The sequence below is a fragment of the Carassius carassius genome, chromosome 33 (assembly GCF_963082965.1).
Source record: "Carassius carassius chromosome 33, fCarCar2.1, whole genome shotgun sequence".
NCBI lineage: Eukaryota > Metazoa > Chordata > Actinopteri > Cypriniformes > Cyprinidae > Carassius > Carassius carassius.
The window spans coordinates 18,357,025-18,376,050 of record NC_081787.1 but is presented as its reverse complement, the minus strand read 5'-3'; the positions used below and the strand labels follow the sequence as shown (position 1 = coordinate 18,376,050).

Here is a 19,026-nt window from a genome sequence, read left to right as displayed (position 1 = left end):
GTGAATTGTCTTGGCAAGCTTAAAGTCTTTTTTGCTTTCATTAAGATCCCAAAAATATTTTTGCGGCATGCATTGTCTGATTTAAGTGTTTTGATGCTTTTACACAACAATAAGAAACACCATAGAACAATTGACAGTAATTACCGGGAAAATGAAAGCCATGCTCATCTAAATGCTGTCATGAAAGGTTTTGCTGTCATTAGCAGACATGATGGACGCTCCAGTCAGAATTGGCAGGGCATTTTATGAAACATAACAAATGACCTTTAAAGGGAGCGTGTATTAATCAGAGGCTGAATGAATGCATGTAAACTCATTAACAACATTTGGCCTTGGCTACGTGTCTGATCCCTAAGCATTTTTCACACATCCATAGGGGCGACGTGAAAACTGAGAAGAATAAATTAATACAAATGCAGATTTTAAAGTAGATTAAAGCGAAGCGCTTAAACGTGCAAAACTCTCTCTATGAATCTAGGGTGGTTGCTAGTGTATTTTTCTGTTGCTAAGGTGTTCTGAGTGTTTTTCCTAAGTGGTTTCTAGGGTGTTCTGAGTGTTTGCTTATAAAGTTAAAAGAGCCCACCCATGTCTTAAAAATGTCTTACAGTGTTGATCTGGTCTTTGGTCAATTTAAAGGGGTCATATGACGTTGCTAAAAAAAAAACATTATTTTGTATATTTTGTTTTACTGCAATGCGTTTGCGCAGTTTAAGGTTAAAAAAATACCATACAATATTGTTGCTCCTCTAAGCCCCGCCTTACTCAAACAAGTCGATTTTTACAAAGCTCATCGTTCTGAAAAGCGCTGTGTGCTTTGATTGGCCAGCTATACAGTGCGTTGTGATTGGCCGAATACCTCAAGCATGTGATGAAAATGTTACTTTTTGTAACATTTATGACTTATGAGGTTCAGGAAACTTTCCTCGATAAAATGTGCTGCACACACACTTAAATATAAATAAAACTTCCACAACTGATTTCTAGTTTTGTCCTCTTTTGGAAGGCCAAACAAAGTAGTTTGGCATTTGCATTAAAACACACAGCATCTCCACGACATGGTGGTGCTGAGAATAAAAGTTAAGCCTTGTTTCTTTGCATATACATTTGGGTGGTGTTTTGCAAATCTTCCCACACAGTGACACAGATATGTAGTGGGCGTGTCTGAACTAGGCATTTTAGGAAGGCGTGGATGGGCATTCATTTTTATAAAGTATATCTCTTTGAATTTGAGACTTGAAATCTTTGTGGCTTTACTTATCTTCTGTATGCACAAACAGCTTTGAACACTCCAAAGACAAAGGAAATCATGAAATCGCATCATATGACCCCTTTAAGTCTATGGTACTTATTCAGAGGGCCTCAGCAGTGTTCCACATGGGCCTAAAGATGAATGTACCACCTTGTACGACAACCAAGAAAACAGTACAATGCTGTAATACACATGGTCACTCACCACGCAGGATTACCGTCATTTGCAGGCCCATATCTACAAACAAACAAGGTAATAATCCTCACTATTTAACAAGCAAAAAGGCATTTTAAAAACCGGGAACAACCTGAAAACTGTCTGACAGCCAGCACATAACAGACAGGAGGATAACCCAACTGCTAGCATGCATTCAAAGCACCACATGTCACAAAGGCACAGTACCAAAGATGATGTATCCCAAGCAACCAAACACTTCCCCTTTTTATAAGCACAACACAAGCACTAATTGGCTCATGAAACTTAACCAGCTGACCAATCATGAATAAGTACAGACACTGATAGGTTCACCTGTTTGGGTAACACCAGTCAATCACACCTGGTCTATACCTCACTCTGCTACACATGCATTTGTGGGTGTGTGTGTGTTTGTGAGTGTGTGCAAACGTGGTAGATTCCACTTTATCATTGCACAAAAGAGCAACAGATGACTTCTTCATTCGGTGGGAATGACCCAAGATTCGGTATGATGTCATCCACCTGCAGGTGGGCGGCATTGTGTCACTCTTTAGGGCTGTAAATTCAAGTCTTCTCCTATTATTGTCATTATTCCAGCACAGTGCATCGAGCCAAGCTTGCAAAGGCAGAAAACGTGTGTGTGTCTTTGTCTGAGTGTGTGAGTCAGAGCATGTGAGTGTGTCAAGACCATTCTAGCCGGCAGATGGACACCCGGAAGGGCTTCATCTCTGGCCTCATTGGCTGCTCACATAACAGACATGCTGGGATATAAACACACCTGAGCCAAGTTTCTCTCCCACAGGCTGCTGCGAGAACAATTGTTGTTCTGCAAAACACGTTTTTGTGTCAGTATTAGTATTTCTAATGCGTGTGCTTTGTGGAATGACAACAAATAAATCCAGTAATCCAGTTAGATTTCTCGTCTGAGGTTCATGTACGTAATAAGATCTAATCACAGATCAGTCGGATAAATAAAATACCTAGAAATACCCAGGCATATGGTGTTTGCCCCATGTTTATTACACTGGATCTGCTTGCCTATAATTCTCCTGGAGTTTACAGCACCTTGTTTTGCTTCCCAGACTTATTGTTGAGTATGGAAAGCCTGGTGACACCTGGTCTGAGTGTTTTCTTGCTGGGGCAGAAATAATCAGCATGTTGTCAAGCTGATGCAGGAAATATCAGCATCTTTGGTGTCAGACAGGCGACAAGACACATGCTGATCGCTTTAATTTTCGATTGTCTAGGGATCTCCAGTACAACCTTGGGACTGTATTTAATGTTTTTCAATTTTGCTCTTTTGATTAACTTGATTAAATGTTTACTCTCATACAGTATATGCATTTATTTTATGGAAAATGCACATTTTTAGACAACGTACAGTATTTCAGAAATGCACATACATTTCGCAATTATGTGCGCTGAATTTCTAAATTATTTTGAAAGAAGTCTCTCATGATTGCCAGGGCTGCATTTATTTTACCAAAACGTAATGTTGTTGAATTATAAATTTATGTATTGTCACTTTTTATCAATTTAATTCCTTCTTGCTGTGCCTTAAAAATATTTTAGTAAAATAAAAGTTAACCCTAAATAATCTAAGCTTCGAGGTTTCCATTTAATCCTTTTTGTTAAAATTCTGTGAATACAATCTAAATAAGTAATAGTAAATGTGATTTTATTTGCAGTGTGATCCTTTTGTTTAAAACTTCTGATGAGCCTGCCATTGGCATGAGTTTGCGGTGGGACTGTTTGTTTGCCTGATGAGTGGCAGACTGAAGTGAGTGTTTGAAATCATTATTTTTGCATATCCGTTTGGAGCCACTAATGGCAGAAACACAAAACACACTTCATCTTTACAGAAGACTCCTGTTGAAAGTCCTTTGGTACCAAGAGCAGTTGAAGGTTTTGAAAGCCAAGGTAAGGTCTTATGTAAATGACCTGGCAAGAAATTGCCACCCTGATTCAAATTGATCAGAAATGGCAAAATTTCCTCCTTAGGCCCGAAACATACTCTATGCAAGTACGTGTGCACAAATGCTTCTAGCAAGCTCAATTTCATGCACCATTGAGTTCTGAAATGTGTCAGAACACAGTTTATAATGCAATACAAGTATGCACTGCATTCACAGCTTTGCCTCAGAGGGTGCTATTGTGGCATTTAGCATTTGTGTAAACCAACTGCAGCTATGGTCAGATTTCTCTTTCAAGAAAAAACATAAAGTATGTGCACTGGATCAGCGAGTTGGTAATACTTTGGCCATGCATTCACGTTTGTTTGCTTGAGTGCTTCCTTGCATTTGTGACCCTTCTGATAGTGTTCCCTTCGTATTGTTTCCTTCAAGTGCAAAAAAATGATAAAGATACTGGGATTATGAAATGCAATGCATTCAGAACAGTAATTGAGCAGATAAAATGACAAATTAAGTTTTTTTTGCAGTGATTTGAGCACACTTTTTCCCCAGTGTCACAATAGCGCAGCTGTCAGACAGAGGCTGGTTAATATAGAGCAAGGACAGGAGAGAGAGATGGATTGAGAGAGATTATGAGGCATGGTAAAGAGAGTAGAGGTCACTGATGGCTTTATTACTGTAGTGTAATAAGAAATCACCCAGATGGAAAGAGGACACCTGCCATGGGCTCGTATAAAACCCTCACACATGCTCCCAAAATACAATAATGGATTTACCATCTAGATCCAATACAATGTTGCTGGAAATGACTTTTGAACAGTTTATTTACTTTTTAATTTGAAGAGCCAGTGAAATTGAAGTTTTGTGGCATTTAGTCCACCTTAGCTGTCGGCTTTGAGTTTATCTGTACAGGATACTATAGTGTACTGCAAAAAAAAAAGAAAAAAAAAAGATGAAATTTGCTTTAGAGGTCGCATATATTATTTTAAAATTAAACTTACCTCATAATATTTAAAGGGGACATTGGATGCAAAATTCACTTTTACATGGTTTACATACATAGCAGGACACAACCACCTACAAAGATAAAAATCCATTCAGAATGACGTCATACTGATGTCCTGTATTAGCATATTTCCGCCCTTAGCCAGTTATACACTGTCCTCCATTTACTCCGTGTTCGAGCAGCTGTAGTGAAAACAAAGTCTCGTAATCAGTGCAGGTGTTTTGTATTTTGATGTAAAACGGAATATAAGAGTCTTCATTTTCTCCCGACATCAGAGCCACTGAGGATGCAGTGGCTTAGTTTTGTTTTTGATGGTAATGTTCCAATGAATACACCAAAGACTAAAGAGAGGGGTGGGGCGAGCAGTAGCTCATTATCATTTAAAGAGACATCCACCAAAACAGCTCGCTGTGAACAGAGCAGTTTTTGACTAAATAAAAAGGAATTTTAACTAAAGTATGCTGCAGACATTTCACAAGACCCTGAAGATCCATACCAACTTGTTAAAAATGTACATCTGATGTCAAAATGTCATAGCTGGATCTCCTGGTGAAAACAGGAGCTTTGGTTGAATGTCTGGTGCATATGGCACACAAAATTGGAAACACTTCAGGAGTTTCAAAGTCGTCATCTGATTGGTTGAATTCTACAGGATTTCCAGGAGACGTGTGTGTCACATTCTTTTACGTTCCACCTGGAAGCAAAGATTCTGTGATGCCAAACCACCTCACTAAAGAAGATGAGCGCTTATCAGTATCAACCAAATGCTAGATTTTCAAAAGTATGTGAAATATGTAAAGTTCACGGCATAGACTTTAAAATCCGTCGAGTTTTACACTATTATTGTGGGGACATTTCCATGCCCCGAAACATGATGTGGCACAAAACTAAACGTGATGGATGCTTTACCTGTCAGTCATATGGCCTTCTGCAGTCAGTCTGAAGGTCTGGCTACACAAGACTACTGTAATCGTTATATTTATATTTAGATTCTTCAGTCACATACTTCACCCCTGCATATAGCCGTAAAACCATGTTTAAAGTATAGAAGAAAAGATCTGTTGCTACTTTTATTTCATTGTGACTTTAAGAATATTTAAGTTTTTCTTGGAGAAAAATGGCTAAAAGGAACATTGTGTTTGTCACAAACTCTTGTTTTTTACAGTTCATAATGAAATGTTTGGGTGTAACAGTGACATGTACAGGTCAAAAGAAGTACATCACATCTGCTCAGTTTCAATGACTTTCAAATGAATGGAGACAAAAGCATATTTTTAACATCTGAGTGCATCAAGGGTGAGATCAAACAGGAGGCCCAAAGGCATTAGTTAAGAGCAATAACAGCGTAGACACCTGTCAATCAAAGAATCAGATCCATATGTGCAGAGAACACCTTCAGCTGCTATATTTCAGTTCCCCTGAGCAGATCTGTAGCTCTGTTCCAAAAATTGTTTGCTAAATTTAATTTTTATTGATACCCAGGTATTGAGTGAAACAGTTATAATAGACATTCTCTCACTTTTTTTTTTATTCTGACATGTTTTCACTGAGCTTCTTTCATTGTATTGTGAGATTATCTTTTCCATAAAAGATACATTACCTTAAAATCTGTCTAAATGTCTTCTGGAACAGCCTTTGAATTGGCAGTGCACGTACGATCCCTTATAATGGTGCCTATGAAGACAGCTCAATATGTTTTGGAACAGTGTGTTTCTCTTCCTTTGAGAGTCAATGTTATTTGATATCAAGAATGTTTTGAATCAGAAATATGCTGTGAGTTTCCTTCATTTCTCAAGGTTTTTGACATTTTACTGTTACTTTGGCATTTGACAACTTTGCTGACCCCCACCTATTTTTCCACTGAGCTGATGTCTGTACATGGCAATGTTGACTGATGCGAAAATGTTCAGCCTTATTTCTACATGACCTGAAGTGGGTTTACTGTGATACCTGGATCTGGCGTGACTGTATTGTGTGTGTCTCTCATAACTGAATAGCAAATTAAAGGAATATTTCACCCAAAAATGAAAACTTTATTGCCCACAGCACATCTAAGATGTAGATTTTGTTTCTTTATCTGAATAGATTTGGAGAAATTACGTCACTTCGATCATGTGCAGTGAATGGGTGCCGTCAGAATTAATATTGCTTTCTCAAGTCATTTAATATGAATCAGGAGAAACATATGCACAGATCAAACACTGTTTACAAGCCAAAACAGTCAAAAAGTTCTAAAGAAATATTTATGTAATATGTATGGACTTTGCACATGCATTTTCTGTAAAGCTGCTTTGAACAATGTATATTGTGAAAAGCTCTATACAAATACATTTTAATTGAAATTAACTGAATTGAAATTTAAAAAGAGTTATTATGGATTATTTTGGCCAGTTTATCCACTGTTTGTCTCTCAGTCTGATGGCACCCATTCACTGCAGAGGATCTATAGGTGAGCAAGTGATGTAATGGTGAATATCTCCAAATCTGTTCCTTTAAAGAAACAAACTCATCTACATCTTGGATGGTCTGAGTAGATTTTCAGCAAATGTTGATTTTGGGGGGAACTGTTTTTTTCCGGCTTTGTCCTTTTCGAGCTTTGTGTATAAATGCAAGTGACCTTTTATTGTATGGTCAAGAGCAGCATGAACACTCTTTCTGGCATCCTCTGTTGTGGTTTAATTCAAATATCAAATTCAATATTTTTAGGATGCAGTGACTGACCAATCAGAATCAAGTAAGAACGATTATATAGGAAAATAGTGATGCAACAATATAACTTCTGTAGTGTTGACAGCCACAGTGCAGCTGCTTACTATAGATTTACATAGCACAGAGTATGATTTGCAAATGAGTCATACTAGCATGATGGGAGGAGGAAGGGATGAAGAAGTCTCATCTGCAGTCCAGTTCAGCTACACCTCTCTCCTGTTTTTACAAATTTAATTCTGTCTCCATTTAAGTTTCAAGGAGCTTTACATTTTCACTTTATTCCCCTTTATCATTCCATCAGAATAAAAGCACTATTCCACTCGGTGAAACAATTTGATTCACCTGCAAGATCCTTTTTTAAATATGTATGTAGGCCAGCAGTCTCTCTTTGGCAGGTCATTTGAAATCATCCACAAAATTCCTATCATCTCTCGCTCTTTCCCTGGCATGTGAAAAATCAATCCGAACATGGCACATTTTCAAGTTGTGCTCATTTTAGAGAAAAACACTTGCTTTAGGGAAAAATAAAGGAATACATTCAGACATTTGACACCAGTGTGTTCATGTTACTGATGATTATATAAACTACTAGATTTCTATATTTTCTGAAGGCAATGGAAGTGCTGTTTCTTCATGCAGAACTCACTGCCACAATGCTAGAATGTTATGAGAGGTTGCTATAGCATTGCATTGCAGTTGCTAAGGTGTCTTGCTTCGTTGCTAGGTAGTTATTTACTGTTCCAAAGTCAAAAGAGCCAATTTTAGGTCTCAGTGATGTGGCTCAAGTCCTTCCTTCAATAGCAAACAGCACTAATTTATTGCATTTGCCATAATAGCAACACCATTTTTACTAATACCAAAATACACATATTTAAATAATATTTTTTTTCAATTAAGTCTTTCACCATAATCTCTAATGACACTGCTTTACTGTATTACAGTTTGAGTTTGCTCACAAATGCTACTGAAAGGGTGTTTAGTGCCATCTGGTGGAAAGACATAAATAATCACAAAATTATTTAATGCCGACATAATACTAAACATTCAAGAGGGCCTTAAATAAAATCTCCTTTTTTATGTATTTACGTTTTTGTGTAAAACTTGTTACGGTCATGTAGAAGCAACTGGTGCATGTGTGTCCTCAAACAGTTAACTGCATGTAATTTGAGGATTAATTGAAATATTTTGTTGCCTCGCATTGACCTGAGCTACTGTGTCACATGTGTCTTGTGTGCTTCCAGTAGATATGTGGTTGAATAACTTGAAATTATTGTTATGTATCCGTACTTTCGAACCAGTAACATGCATGTGATTTTCACAAAATTATAAATGTTTTTATTTAGTTTAATGTCTGTTACTAATTGTGTAGCATTCTGTTTGATGTCAGCCAGATTGAAGATTGAATGATTTGCTTTGGATATTTCATACCCTTTGCATTTCCTAAAAGCATTACTTGTGCTGTTGCCTCACATGCTGGTCATGAGTCCCAGTGTGGTCCCACTGGAGTCCAACTGTTCTTCGGACTGTCTTTTTTTCCAGGAACCGAGAGTGTCACACTCCATTACTGCAGAAACATGCATTAAAAAGGACTTGTTGATTGATTCAAAACACTTCAGATGAATCAAAGTCAGACATCAAAGCTTCAAGGGCAGAGGAAGAAACTCACAGGAGCTCAAAAACAGGAACATGAGGTGGTGGTGAGAAATGGGCAGTGTTTTCATTAGGGAGGTTTGGGTTATTTTGTAGGGTTGGGTTATTTTCACCAACAAGAGCTGCATTAGAAAGGGAAAAGGAAGTTGTGAAAGTCTTTCTGAGATAGGAGCGCAACAACACTGGACCGTTTGAGAGAAATAAATCTCAGTAAACATGCAGCCCACTATGGAGGACTTCGAATCAGAGGACTCTGGTGTTCAAGATGTGGGACCTCAAATCAACAGGCTGGTGGTCCAGATCCTGGAGACGACGTCAGTGATGCTGGTGCGGATCAGACAGAAGCTTCTGGAAATGGCTCTTCTGATCTGTGTGATTCTGCTGGTGTTCTGGGTGGCTTTATTCCTCTATGGCAGTTTCTATTATTCCTTTATGCCCACTGCCAATTTCATCACACCTGTCTACTTTTACAGGTGAGGTGTTTACAGGTACCCCGCAGAATACCTTAAATCTTCATCAGTTTTTCATCTTGTTTTTGAGTAAACAAGCGTTCATGAAAACCACAATTTTGTGTGTGTGTGTGTGTGTGTGTGTGTGTGTAAGCCTAAACCTCATAAAATTTTTAAATATATTCTTAAAGAAAACACATTTTTCTTGCCCCATTCACAAAATTCGTATTCATGATTTAAGCGTGAACTTCACAAAAAGTATATGCATCGAGAAAAACAGTAAATTAATAACTTTAGATAAAAGCGTCTGCTAAATGAATCAATGTTAATTTATATGTAATATTGTAATAATTTATGCAATTATGTCTTATATATGTTACATATCTGACTTAAGATGAGACAATGTATCAAACTGCACAGATTATGCTAAGATACCCATGTCTGCCATTTTTATAGTAATTAAATACTGTAGATATCAGTTGTCACTCTATATCCCAATAATGTCTTGGTAAGATCATAATTAAATGATTAGATTTATCAAAGCGCTGTAATTTTTATTGTGGGGCAAAACATATAATGTAATGCAATACAATGATGATTGAGAGATGAACAAATAAAAATTCCTCAAAAGCCTGATTGATCATCTCTGATATTCAAATTATAATAATAAATAAGTAAATCTAAGTTGCTTTAGTTTAGTAAGTGTTCATCTTAACCCTAACCCTAACCCCACAGCAAAAAGACTGGGTGTACAACAGTTTTTTTCAGCAATATTTTGGTCATGTTGATAATCCATATTCTTAAATGCTTAAATACAGTCAAACTGAGAATCATTTTTAAAAGACACCACCTTGTCAGAATTCTGTGTCAAAATAACACAGAATCAGCCTATATTCATCAGAGTTTATCATCATGTTTGTCATCTTCTTGTTCATGTAGAATGTGTTTCTGATCAGCAGGACTGATTGTCCGTCTCCTCATCACTCTGTGTGTTCTTTCCCTGTGGCTAATGTCTCTTTACTGAAAAATGGAAAACATCAGGTGACCATCCTTGATCTCGTCCTTACTTAGTTTCTTTATGTTACATTTCTTTCAGACTCATGATTTTTATGGTTATCTTTTATTGCTGATTTTAGTATATTATGTGTTTTGAAAACTAGCATGCTGCATTGTTGTCAAATGACCTCACTGCATGGCATGTTGATCTCTGCAATTGGTGTCCAGTTATGTTAGTAATTGCGTCTATCCAGTTTTGTGCAAAAATTACTTTTTGGTGGTCTGATCAAATAATTCTGGGGGAAAAAATGATGATGTCTCTTTCCTGCCTATTTCAGGTAATGACATACGGTCAGCCCTATCAGATCACACTAGAGCTGGAAATGCCTGAGTCTCCAGCCAATCAGGAGCTGGGAATGTTCCTAGTGAAGATGACTCCCTATTCTAAAGCTGGTCAGATTGTTGACGTATCAGCTCGTTCTGTAAGTACACAAACGAGGAGACAGGTAGGCATAAAAATCATTTTATTTTAAAATCATAAATCAAATGCTTGTTTTTTGAAAGATTACACTGAAATGTAAATTACTCAACCAGTCAAATTCATTTAATACTTAACTTGAAAAGAATAGCTCCTCCAAAATGACATTTCTGTATACATTTACTCAACTGTACACACATTATTCATGTCAAATGGCTTCAGGAGACTTGGAATAGCACACAAGTCATATGAACCACTTAAATGGTGCTTTTCCATAGAGAAGCCAGTCATACAGGTTTTGAACCACATACCAGAATCTTCAGAATTTTCAGGCTGACTATCCTATTCAGTTACAGTTGCTAAATGCAGGTTCACCAAAGCAAGCTTTGTGATCTTTCTGAACATGTTTAGAACATTTTGTTTTCACAATGCATCTGTGGTATCTTGTCAGATCAACGTTATCTCTCCATTCCTCTCTCTCTCTCTTTCTCTCTTACAGGCAATGCTCCATTTTCGCTCTTCTCTTCTTCAGGCTCTGGGCACAGTGGTCTTCTCCCCCATGCTGTTAACAGGAGCATCGGAGCAAAAGCAGCCAGTCATGGTGGAGTTGTACTCTGAATTCAAAGATGATTCTGTGAGGGATAATTCTGAACACCCGAGAAACCACATACAGTAGCAACACACTAAACCTCAGTGTTAGCAACTGCACAGAAACTCTATAAACCCACTCAGAATACTTTTAGCAGTCTCATCTACAGTATATGAGTTATCATAATAGTCACTCTCTTTTCTTTGTTCAGTACAAACCCACTGTTGGAGCCGTCATTGAGATCCATTCCCAGCATATTCAGATCTACAGAGCTCATCTCTATATCTTCGCTCACTTTACAGGCATCAGGTTTCTGTTTGTATATTCCTGTTTTTGCTGTGTTGCCTAAATATAGTCCCTAAAATTGTCCATATTGTTACTTTAAATAAAATGCTCTGTGCTTGAAATAATCAGCCCACTCAAACATTCATCTGATGATGATGAGGATGTCTTTACGAATCTCTCTGCACAGGTACCTGCTGTATCACTTCCCTTTGATATCAGCACTGATCGGGGTGATGAGTAACTTTGCTTTCCTCAGTTTGATCATTGTTCTCAGCTTCCTGCAGTTTAATCTAGGCAGTCACAGGACTCCTGGAAAGGTGCGCTGCTCTAAAACTGAGCATTTACTAGTCAATAGACAAGACATTTGCCAAGACATACTCTACAAAAGTGTGGATTGCATTGTGTGAAATCTAGCTTGTGTACTTGTGTTCACATACTTGCATATGTTAAGTTCTGGGCATTTTATTTTTTAAATAGTGACTTAAATAGTGACTGTGCATCTGTGTTAATAATATTTTTCCGTGTTTTACTTGCTTCAGGCTATTAAGCAACAAGAGGAAAAGAATGAACCAGATGACCTGAATGATCAGTCTGAACCACAGGATGAAGGCAAGGCCCCAAGTGAAGTCTGGTTTATGCATCACCATTTTTAGACCATTTGCAACCAATGTAATAATAAAAAGGTTCAAATTTGAAAATTAAAGGCACAATATGTAATTTTTTTTATTAAAATATCCAAAAACCACAGTGTTGTATAATTGGCTGACTTGTGTACTTACATTATCCCAAATGTTTAAATCCAGAGAAATAAGCAATTTTAACTAATCCCCTTTCACACTGCACGTCGGACCCGGCAAATTGTCGGAATATTGCCTGGTCGCCTTCTGTGTGAAAGCAAACACGTCCCGGGATTGATTCCGGGACTGATCCCGGGTCGGGGACCTAGTAACATTGGCGGGTTTAGTCCCGGTGTTGTGCCCAATTTTGACCCCCTGCCAAATTATTACCCCCCTCATTCAAATCGCTACCTGATTGCCTAATCCTAACCCCAAGCTTTTCCTAGCTTGTTTGATGTGCATTGACCATATTTCTTTATACAGCCACTACAACACATTTTTTGAATCCCCTATTATTACAGAAAATGTCGACGCCATGGAGTGCAATTCAGTGGAGGTGGAAGAATCCATTCCAGACATGGGAGTGGAGGAGAGTGTCGATGATTCCAGAGAAGTTGCTGAAGATGAACTCATCTGTGAGGCTGGGGATGGAGAAATGATTTTGAAGCACAGGCATTTATCACAGTGCATGTCACAGTCATCTCAAGTGTTAACAGGCACCATCGATAAAACTTACTACCGTGTTGGTGTCTGTTAAAGCAGCTAGAGAGAGAATGGAGCCGTCTGCTAAATGAGGGTAAATGTTAAAGCAAAGGCCCCTGCTGGACTTCATAGATTTGTTAAAAATGTCCTTGTTTTAAAAATATGAACTTCATGCTAGCTCTAATCACTTGTATCATAAATGTTAAAAATAATAAATACAACCACAAATATACAGTATTGTAACCATTTATGTATTGAACTTTACTTATATATCCAAAACTGACCTTTATATGTCCTTTGTTGTTGTTGTTATTATAATCCACAACACTGAAACTGGTGAGACTGTGCCAATAAATAGCCAAAGGAGGAGAGTATAATTTGTTTGTGGTTTATGCCTGGAAAATAACATTATTAATTTGCATTCATTTACATGTATTCCACTTTTCAAAATGTAACTACGAAATATCCAGTTATGTTGTAAGAAGGAGCTAAAGGATATGACTTTACTTAAAGTTATTTAAAGGACATTTATAATTATGACTATCAGAAAAAAAAACTTAATTTGAAAAACAAATAGAATAAATAAAAATGTAAAATATTTCTACATCATGATATTGGCTGTACTGTGTTTATACTGATTTTATAAATAAAAATACTGTATAGTAGTGGAGAGTTTTAATAAGACTCAAAATTAAATGACTATATGGGTCAAGATGTTAATCCACCATCCAATAATTTTTTGTATATACATACATAATATATTGATATAATTTTTTGAATCTAGTTTACTTTAAATGGTAAAACATGGTGATAGGAACACCACAGTCATTAAGTTAATTCCTGGGAAATATGCATGCTGATAAAATACATTTCTCACAGCTGAAGGCATCTACCAACTGGAAACACATTCATGACGTGTTTGCCAGAGTCAGTCTGCTGAGTTCTCGACATGAGAGTGTGGGCCAGCCGTCAGCCAACCTCCGAAAGAGCTGATTGTAAAATATGTTGTGGAAAACCATGATGTCACATTATGCAAAGCACTGTCGGAAAACGTTGACAGCGAGACTTTAAACATGCATTGAGTCTTTGACGCTGAACTGCTGGTGGGTTCAGCTTAACACACAGGAGTGATGAAAGATTGGCAACTTGGGTACGTGGGACTTTTTCCCCCTACAACTATTTGTTTTGGACTTTGTTCCACTTCGCATAAGTGGGCTATTTCCTGGACAAGATAAAGCTTATTTTTATCTAATTCTATAGACAACCCACCACCAGTGTCGGCAGCATTTTTTAGACAAAGGCTTTATATATGTCCAGGAAAAACCCCACATGATGTGCCTTTTTAAATAACAATACTTTATTATTAAGATATTGAAGATTGTATTATGTTTGTATTGTAAGATGTCATATGTCTATTCTTCAGTTTTTTTTAGTTATGATTTATCAAATAACGATTTTGTTTATCCCCTCAGATTCTCTTCTTCTAGAGCTCAAAATAACCAAACAGGAGTTTCATCCATTTTTGATGAGAATTTTCCTCCAAGCGGCTTCATGAAAGACTTGGATTCTCCTCCAGAAAGAATGAGCACATTGTCAGAGAAGAAGAGCAATGGAAGTGATGGAGAGAGCATGAGAGATGCCATAGAAGAAAGCATTTTTGATTTCTCACCGTCTTCGATCACTCAAAGTAATCATATCAAGAAAACAGGCTTCAGAGCCAGACCTAAACTGGCTTCTGCTCACGCCGTCCTTTCATCCAAGCTAGAAGATCCAACAGAAATGCAGACAAATGCATGTGAGGAACCAGAGGATAGGAAACCAGAACCTCTGAAACGTGTTTGCATGGATCCCCTACCAATAGCTGCTGGAGAAACAACCAAGGACGAAGATGTGGAAGAGCAGAAAGTGAAAGAGGGGGTGACGGCAGGTGAAAATCTTCTAGAAGAGGGTTCAAAAGTGGCCTTGAATGCAGCAACTAGGAAAATCCTGTGGAGAAGAAAGATCGAACCGAGGGAAAGGCTGGGAGCAAGTGTGGAGAGTATCGACGAGAGTAACGAGGGAGATTTCAGCAACAAACGACTGCACAGGAAGAAGAGTTGGGGGTTAAGACAGAGAAACACACAAACGCTTGAGTCATTACATGATGGAGAACAGTATATGGGGGGAAGTATGGAGAAAGATGGTGAGGAAGAATTAGTTCCACACCCTGTTCTCTCTCGGGTTCTCTTTCACTCTTCAGCTTCATCCTCCTCTTCCTTCAACAACTCTTCAGCAGAGAGCGATGAGGTTTTCAGTGAAAATGAGGACACTGCCACCCGGAGGCAGACCATGAAGAAGGTGAGTGGAATTTTGGGAAGGCTTAGAAAGCACAAAGCCTTTTATTTAGATCAGGGATGTCAAACTCAATTCCTAGAGGGCCGCAGCTCTGCAGAGTTTAGCTCCAACCCTAATTAAACACAATTGATCCAGCTAATCAGGTCCTTTAGACTTATTTAAAAACTACATGGTATGTTTGTTGGAGCAGGGCTGCAGCCCTCTAGGAATTGAGTTTGACACCCCTGATCTAGATTCTGCAGAACCTCTCAGGTCCAGTAAACAGGTGTCAGGTTCAGTCTGACCTGTGGACTAACAAGTGTTCTCTATTTTTTCGATGCACTGAAATGTAACGGACAATTTGCATTATTCTAAAAGTGTACCCATAACATTGCAAATTTGAATAAGCTATTTGCATAGTACTATAGACTGCGCCAAGCATTAAGTAGCATGTTGCTGTCTCATTTGCAATATTCCCAAAACAAGTTCAACTTATCTTCAAATATCAAACTTGATAAACATGCAATATTGGACAAGTAGTGAGCAGCTTCTGTTCATCTGAACAGTTTCACAATGGGTAGGGTATAACTGTAATCATCAAGACTTAAAAAAAGTATGCTATTTTATCAACAGTGTTGATAAATAAACCGCCCAAAAAAATGTTTTTAAGGAACTGTTAGATAACTGCCACTAAATGACTCACATTTCTTTCCCAGTGTCGATCTTGGAGAACGTTTTTGACCATGATGCAGTGGTCTAAACGTACACAAAGCTCATGGATCCAGCTAGCGGGTCACCAAGGTACATAGCTGAGACTTTTGACCCCATTTTGACCCTGACCATACCTTCACTTTCTATCAAAATACATCATGTTATAGAATTAAAATAGATTTGAACATTTCTTTTGTACCTACTGTCCATGAGCTATTTTGAAGACAGAAAATTAGTTTTGAATGCTCTGTCTAGGTAACGTGAGGCTGAGTGAGGGTGGCGAGGTGCTGAAGAGGTTTTGCGAGGTTGAGGCCGTCTGTCTGCAGGTCCTCATGTCTGATGCGCTCTGTCAGTTTGTGCCTCATTATTTCGGGCACATCAGTCAGGACGGAGAACAATACATCCGTCTAGAGGATCTGCTTAGCGGGCTCAAAAATCCTGTCATCATGGACTGCAAAATGGGTGTGCGGTAGGAAGGAACCCAATAGCTTACCTCTAATACTGATTAAGTTTGACTCATTGTTCCCTTAAGCTACATGTTTAGTTGTTTCTCTCAAAGTGAGAGAAAATACTTAAAAATTATGGAATTTGTGGTTATGTTTTATAAAGCACTGCAAGACTTAATATTAGTGTTGCACAAATGTTCCAATTAGTGATTTTCTGGAACTGAAAATTAGTTTTTGGTCAAAATAGTTTTGGAGGGCCCAAAATATGGACTAAAACGATTACTTTTTAATTAGCATTTCTAGAATGATGGATTTTAACCATATTTTATGTACTCGACATGGATGAATTACAACAGGTCATTAGTTAGCAGTGTGGACACTGACTGGTTTAATGTATTACCTGAGAACACGACACCCTGAACAGCATACTGAGTTCTATTGTCCATTTACACAAATTTGAATTGAAAACTTGACTTTCGGTTCTAGTGTTTCTGTAAAAATTCATTTCAATGCATTTCTAGTTCTAGTAGTATATTTCAATTAGCTATGCTACACTACATTGGCCTTATATTTGAACAGCAATGCAGTACCATCTGAACCTGTGGCATTACTTGCAGGACATACCAAGAGGAGGAGATAAGTAAGGCCAGGAGCAATGCCATTGTGCGCTCTGATATGTATCAAAAGATGGTGAAAGTAGATCCGGCAGCTCCCACTGCAGAAGAACATGCACAAAGAGGTGTAACCAAGCTGCGTTACCTGCAGTGGAGGGATGACAGCAGTTCCACCTCGTCACTGGGCTTCCGCATAGAAGGCATTGTGGTATGAAACATGAGGCTAAAGGCCCAGTCACACCAAGAATGATAACTATAACAATAACTATATAAGCACATGCTGCAGGTCGGTTGACTGCTGCTTTAAATTCTCAACTTCTTTAAAGCAGGATGGATTCTTATTGGCTGTCAATGCTTTTTATTATTCACCAAGCTGGTGTGTCTCATTGTGAAAGTGATTCCAACTATATTGTTCCTTTATACCATTATCATTATTTTTATGTTGTAGACTCTGCTATTCTTTTCCCATTTAATTTTGTTTACTATATATATATAGTTTTTTTATAAACTATATCACAATAGTTATTGTCTTTGGTGTGAATGGGCCTTGAAGAATTTATTGGCCATTTTTATAGATTATTTACTGTTTCCCACCACTTTATTTTTTTATTTTTTCCAGATGGGAAATGGTAAAGTATTACGAGACTTTTACAAGACACGCACAGAAGCTCAAGTGACAGAAACACTGTTAACCTTCACCAGGAGACAGGTCCACATTCTAGTAAGTGTACATCATTTCATACTTACAGTTTACTAATAATGTTTTTCTCAAAAACACAGATATTAATAATTGTCAACATTCAAAAAACAACTTCACATCTGAAACAACTTTCCTTTCTGGCCCCGTTTTTTTCATATGAATAAAATACCTGTTGATTAAATTAGTTCCTAATAGATCAAATGAAACCCACATATCCTATGTGTGCATTGCTTTACTCTGAAAAATGTAAATCGGGTTGTGAGAGATTCGTGCAGTATATTTTAGTAAGCTCATATGACTTTTGTTATACACAAAATATTCCTGCTTGACAATATAACTGGAATATATCAAAATAAAAATAATTGCAGTTTAGCATCCCAATTACATCTGTCCATATCCTCCATTTGTCACTTTGTGTATTTCAGGAGGCCTACGAATCCAGGTTACAGGCACTGAACAAAGCACTCAAGGAGTCAAACTTTTTCAACAGACATGAGGTTAGTGCAAAACTTTAAACTTGTCACCATTATCTGATGGTTTCATTTTTTTATATACTACATTGTGTTCAGTTTGGATCCTGAATTGAATTGCCATTTTGAGCTGTGGAATTTCTGGCTAGAGGCTTTACATTTTGTTTGTACTACGTTATAAATTACACACATTTAACCGAAACATAAAATTAATGTTTTCATATCAGAACATATTTTACAGGACTGTTGTTTACACACTGCCTCTGAATAAACATCATCTCAACTTCTCACAGATCATAGGCAGCTCTTTACTTTTCGTCCATGACTGCAGCAGCAAAGCAAACATATGGATGATAGATTTTGGAAAGACCATCCCAACCCCAGAGGATGTCCAGCTGAGGCATGATGTTCCATGGGTGGAGGGAAACAGGGAAGATGGGTACCTCATTGGACTGACCTCACTCATCACTCTGTTGGGGGAAGCCATCAAGCAAGCAGGGGAGCAAAGCTGAGAGTGACCTCATATATACTCACTTATACAGATCATTTCATGTTGGATCTATCGATAGTAGGGATGTAACGATTAACCACGAGCCAGTCGAAAATCGATTCAAATATGTGAGGATTCAAATCGGTTGAGATGCCAGACAAATCTCGTTACAATTGGAGTAGGAGTTTATATGAATTTATCTCTAAAGAGGAACTGACTATATTTAGAAAATTTTATGTGGTATTTTCTTTTCAACTTGCCTCTGAACAATGCAAAGTAGCGTTCGTAAGCGTTCATATTTTATTTGTGTAACTTGTTTAATTTGGGGTTTGTTTTAACATTTTTATTTAGTTTTGTTATATTTCAATTTCACAAAGAAACATGCGGTAATAGCCTGATAAAATGACACCTTTTCATTAACTGTATAATGTCTTCAATCTCATT

The 19,026-nt window shown here is 37.7% G+C and overlaps 2 protein-coding genes across 4 annotated transcripts; both read left to right on the top strand.

Moving 5' to 3' along the window:
- The first annotated feature begins 8,674 nt into the window (after nucleotides 1–8,674).
- On the top strand, nucleotides 8,675–13,215 carry LOC132113909 (seipin-like). 3 transcript variants are annotated; one of them, XM_059521961.1, is made up of 8 exons: nucleotides 8,675–9,195; nucleotides 10,128–10,212; nucleotides 10,506–10,673; nucleotides 11,145–11,279; nucleotides 11,446–11,543; nucleotides 11,707–11,836; nucleotides 12,059–12,140; nucleotides 12,658–13,215. In XM_059521961.1, exons 1-8 carry the CDS (start codon nucleotides 8,939–8,941, stop codon nucleotides 12,891–12,893), a joined length of 1,191 nt encoding a protein of 396 aa, XP_059377944.1. In that variant the 5' UTR covers nucleotides 8,675–8,938; the 3' UTR covers nucleotides 12,894–13,215. The 3 variants fall into 3 exon arrangements, with proteins under 3 accessions (XP_059377944.1, XP_059377946.1, XP_059377945.1); XM_059521963.1 differs by having other exon boundaries at nucleotides 8,676–9,195; nucleotides 10,506–10,649; XM_059521962.1 differs by having other exon boundaries at nucleotides 8,677–9,195; nucleotides 10,131–10,212.
- A 259-nt stretch (nucleotides 13,216–13,474) lies between these two features.
- LOC132114283 (inositol-trisphosphate 3-kinase B-like) lies at nucleotides 13,475–18,688 on the top strand. Its single transcript, XM_059522396.1, has 8 exons — nucleotides 13,475–13,988; nucleotides 14,311–15,175; nucleotides 15,868–15,952; nucleotides 16,118–16,331; nucleotides 16,926–17,130; nucleotides 17,542–17,643; nucleotides 18,048–18,119; nucleotides 18,386–18,688. The coding sequence occupies exons 1-8, from the start codon at nucleotides 13,969–13,971 to the stop codon at nucleotides 18,602–18,604; spliced, it is 1,782 nt and encodes a 593-aa protein (XP_059378379.1). The 5' UTR covers nucleotides 13,475–13,968; the 3' UTR covers nucleotides 18,605–18,688.
- Nucleotides 18,689–19,026: the final 338 nt, after the last annotated feature.

Coding starts and splice junctions, on each gene's coding strand:
- LOC132113909 (XM_059521961.1), top strand. CDS start 8,939: ATGCAGCCCACTATGGAGGACTTCGAATCAGAGGACTCTGGTGTTCAA. Junction 9,196..10,127: donor ACACCTGTCTACTTTTACAG/GTGAGGTGTTTA, acceptor GTTTCTGATCAG/CAGGACTGATTGTCCGTCTC. Junction 11,280..11,445: donor CTGAATTCAAAGATGATTCT/GTGAGGGATAAT, acceptor TTCTTTGTTCAG/TACAAACCCACTGTTGGAGC.
- LOC132114283 (XM_059522396.1), top strand. CDS start 13,969: ATGAAAGATTGGCAACTTGG. Junction 15,953..16,117: donor CCAGCTAGCGGGTCACCAAG/GTACATAGCTGA, acceptor TGCTCTGTCTAG/GTAACGTGAGGCTGAGTGAG. Junction 17,644..18,047: donor GGAGACAGGTCCACATTCTA/GTAAGTGTACAT, acceptor TGTGTATTTCAG/GAGGCCTACGAATCCAGGTT.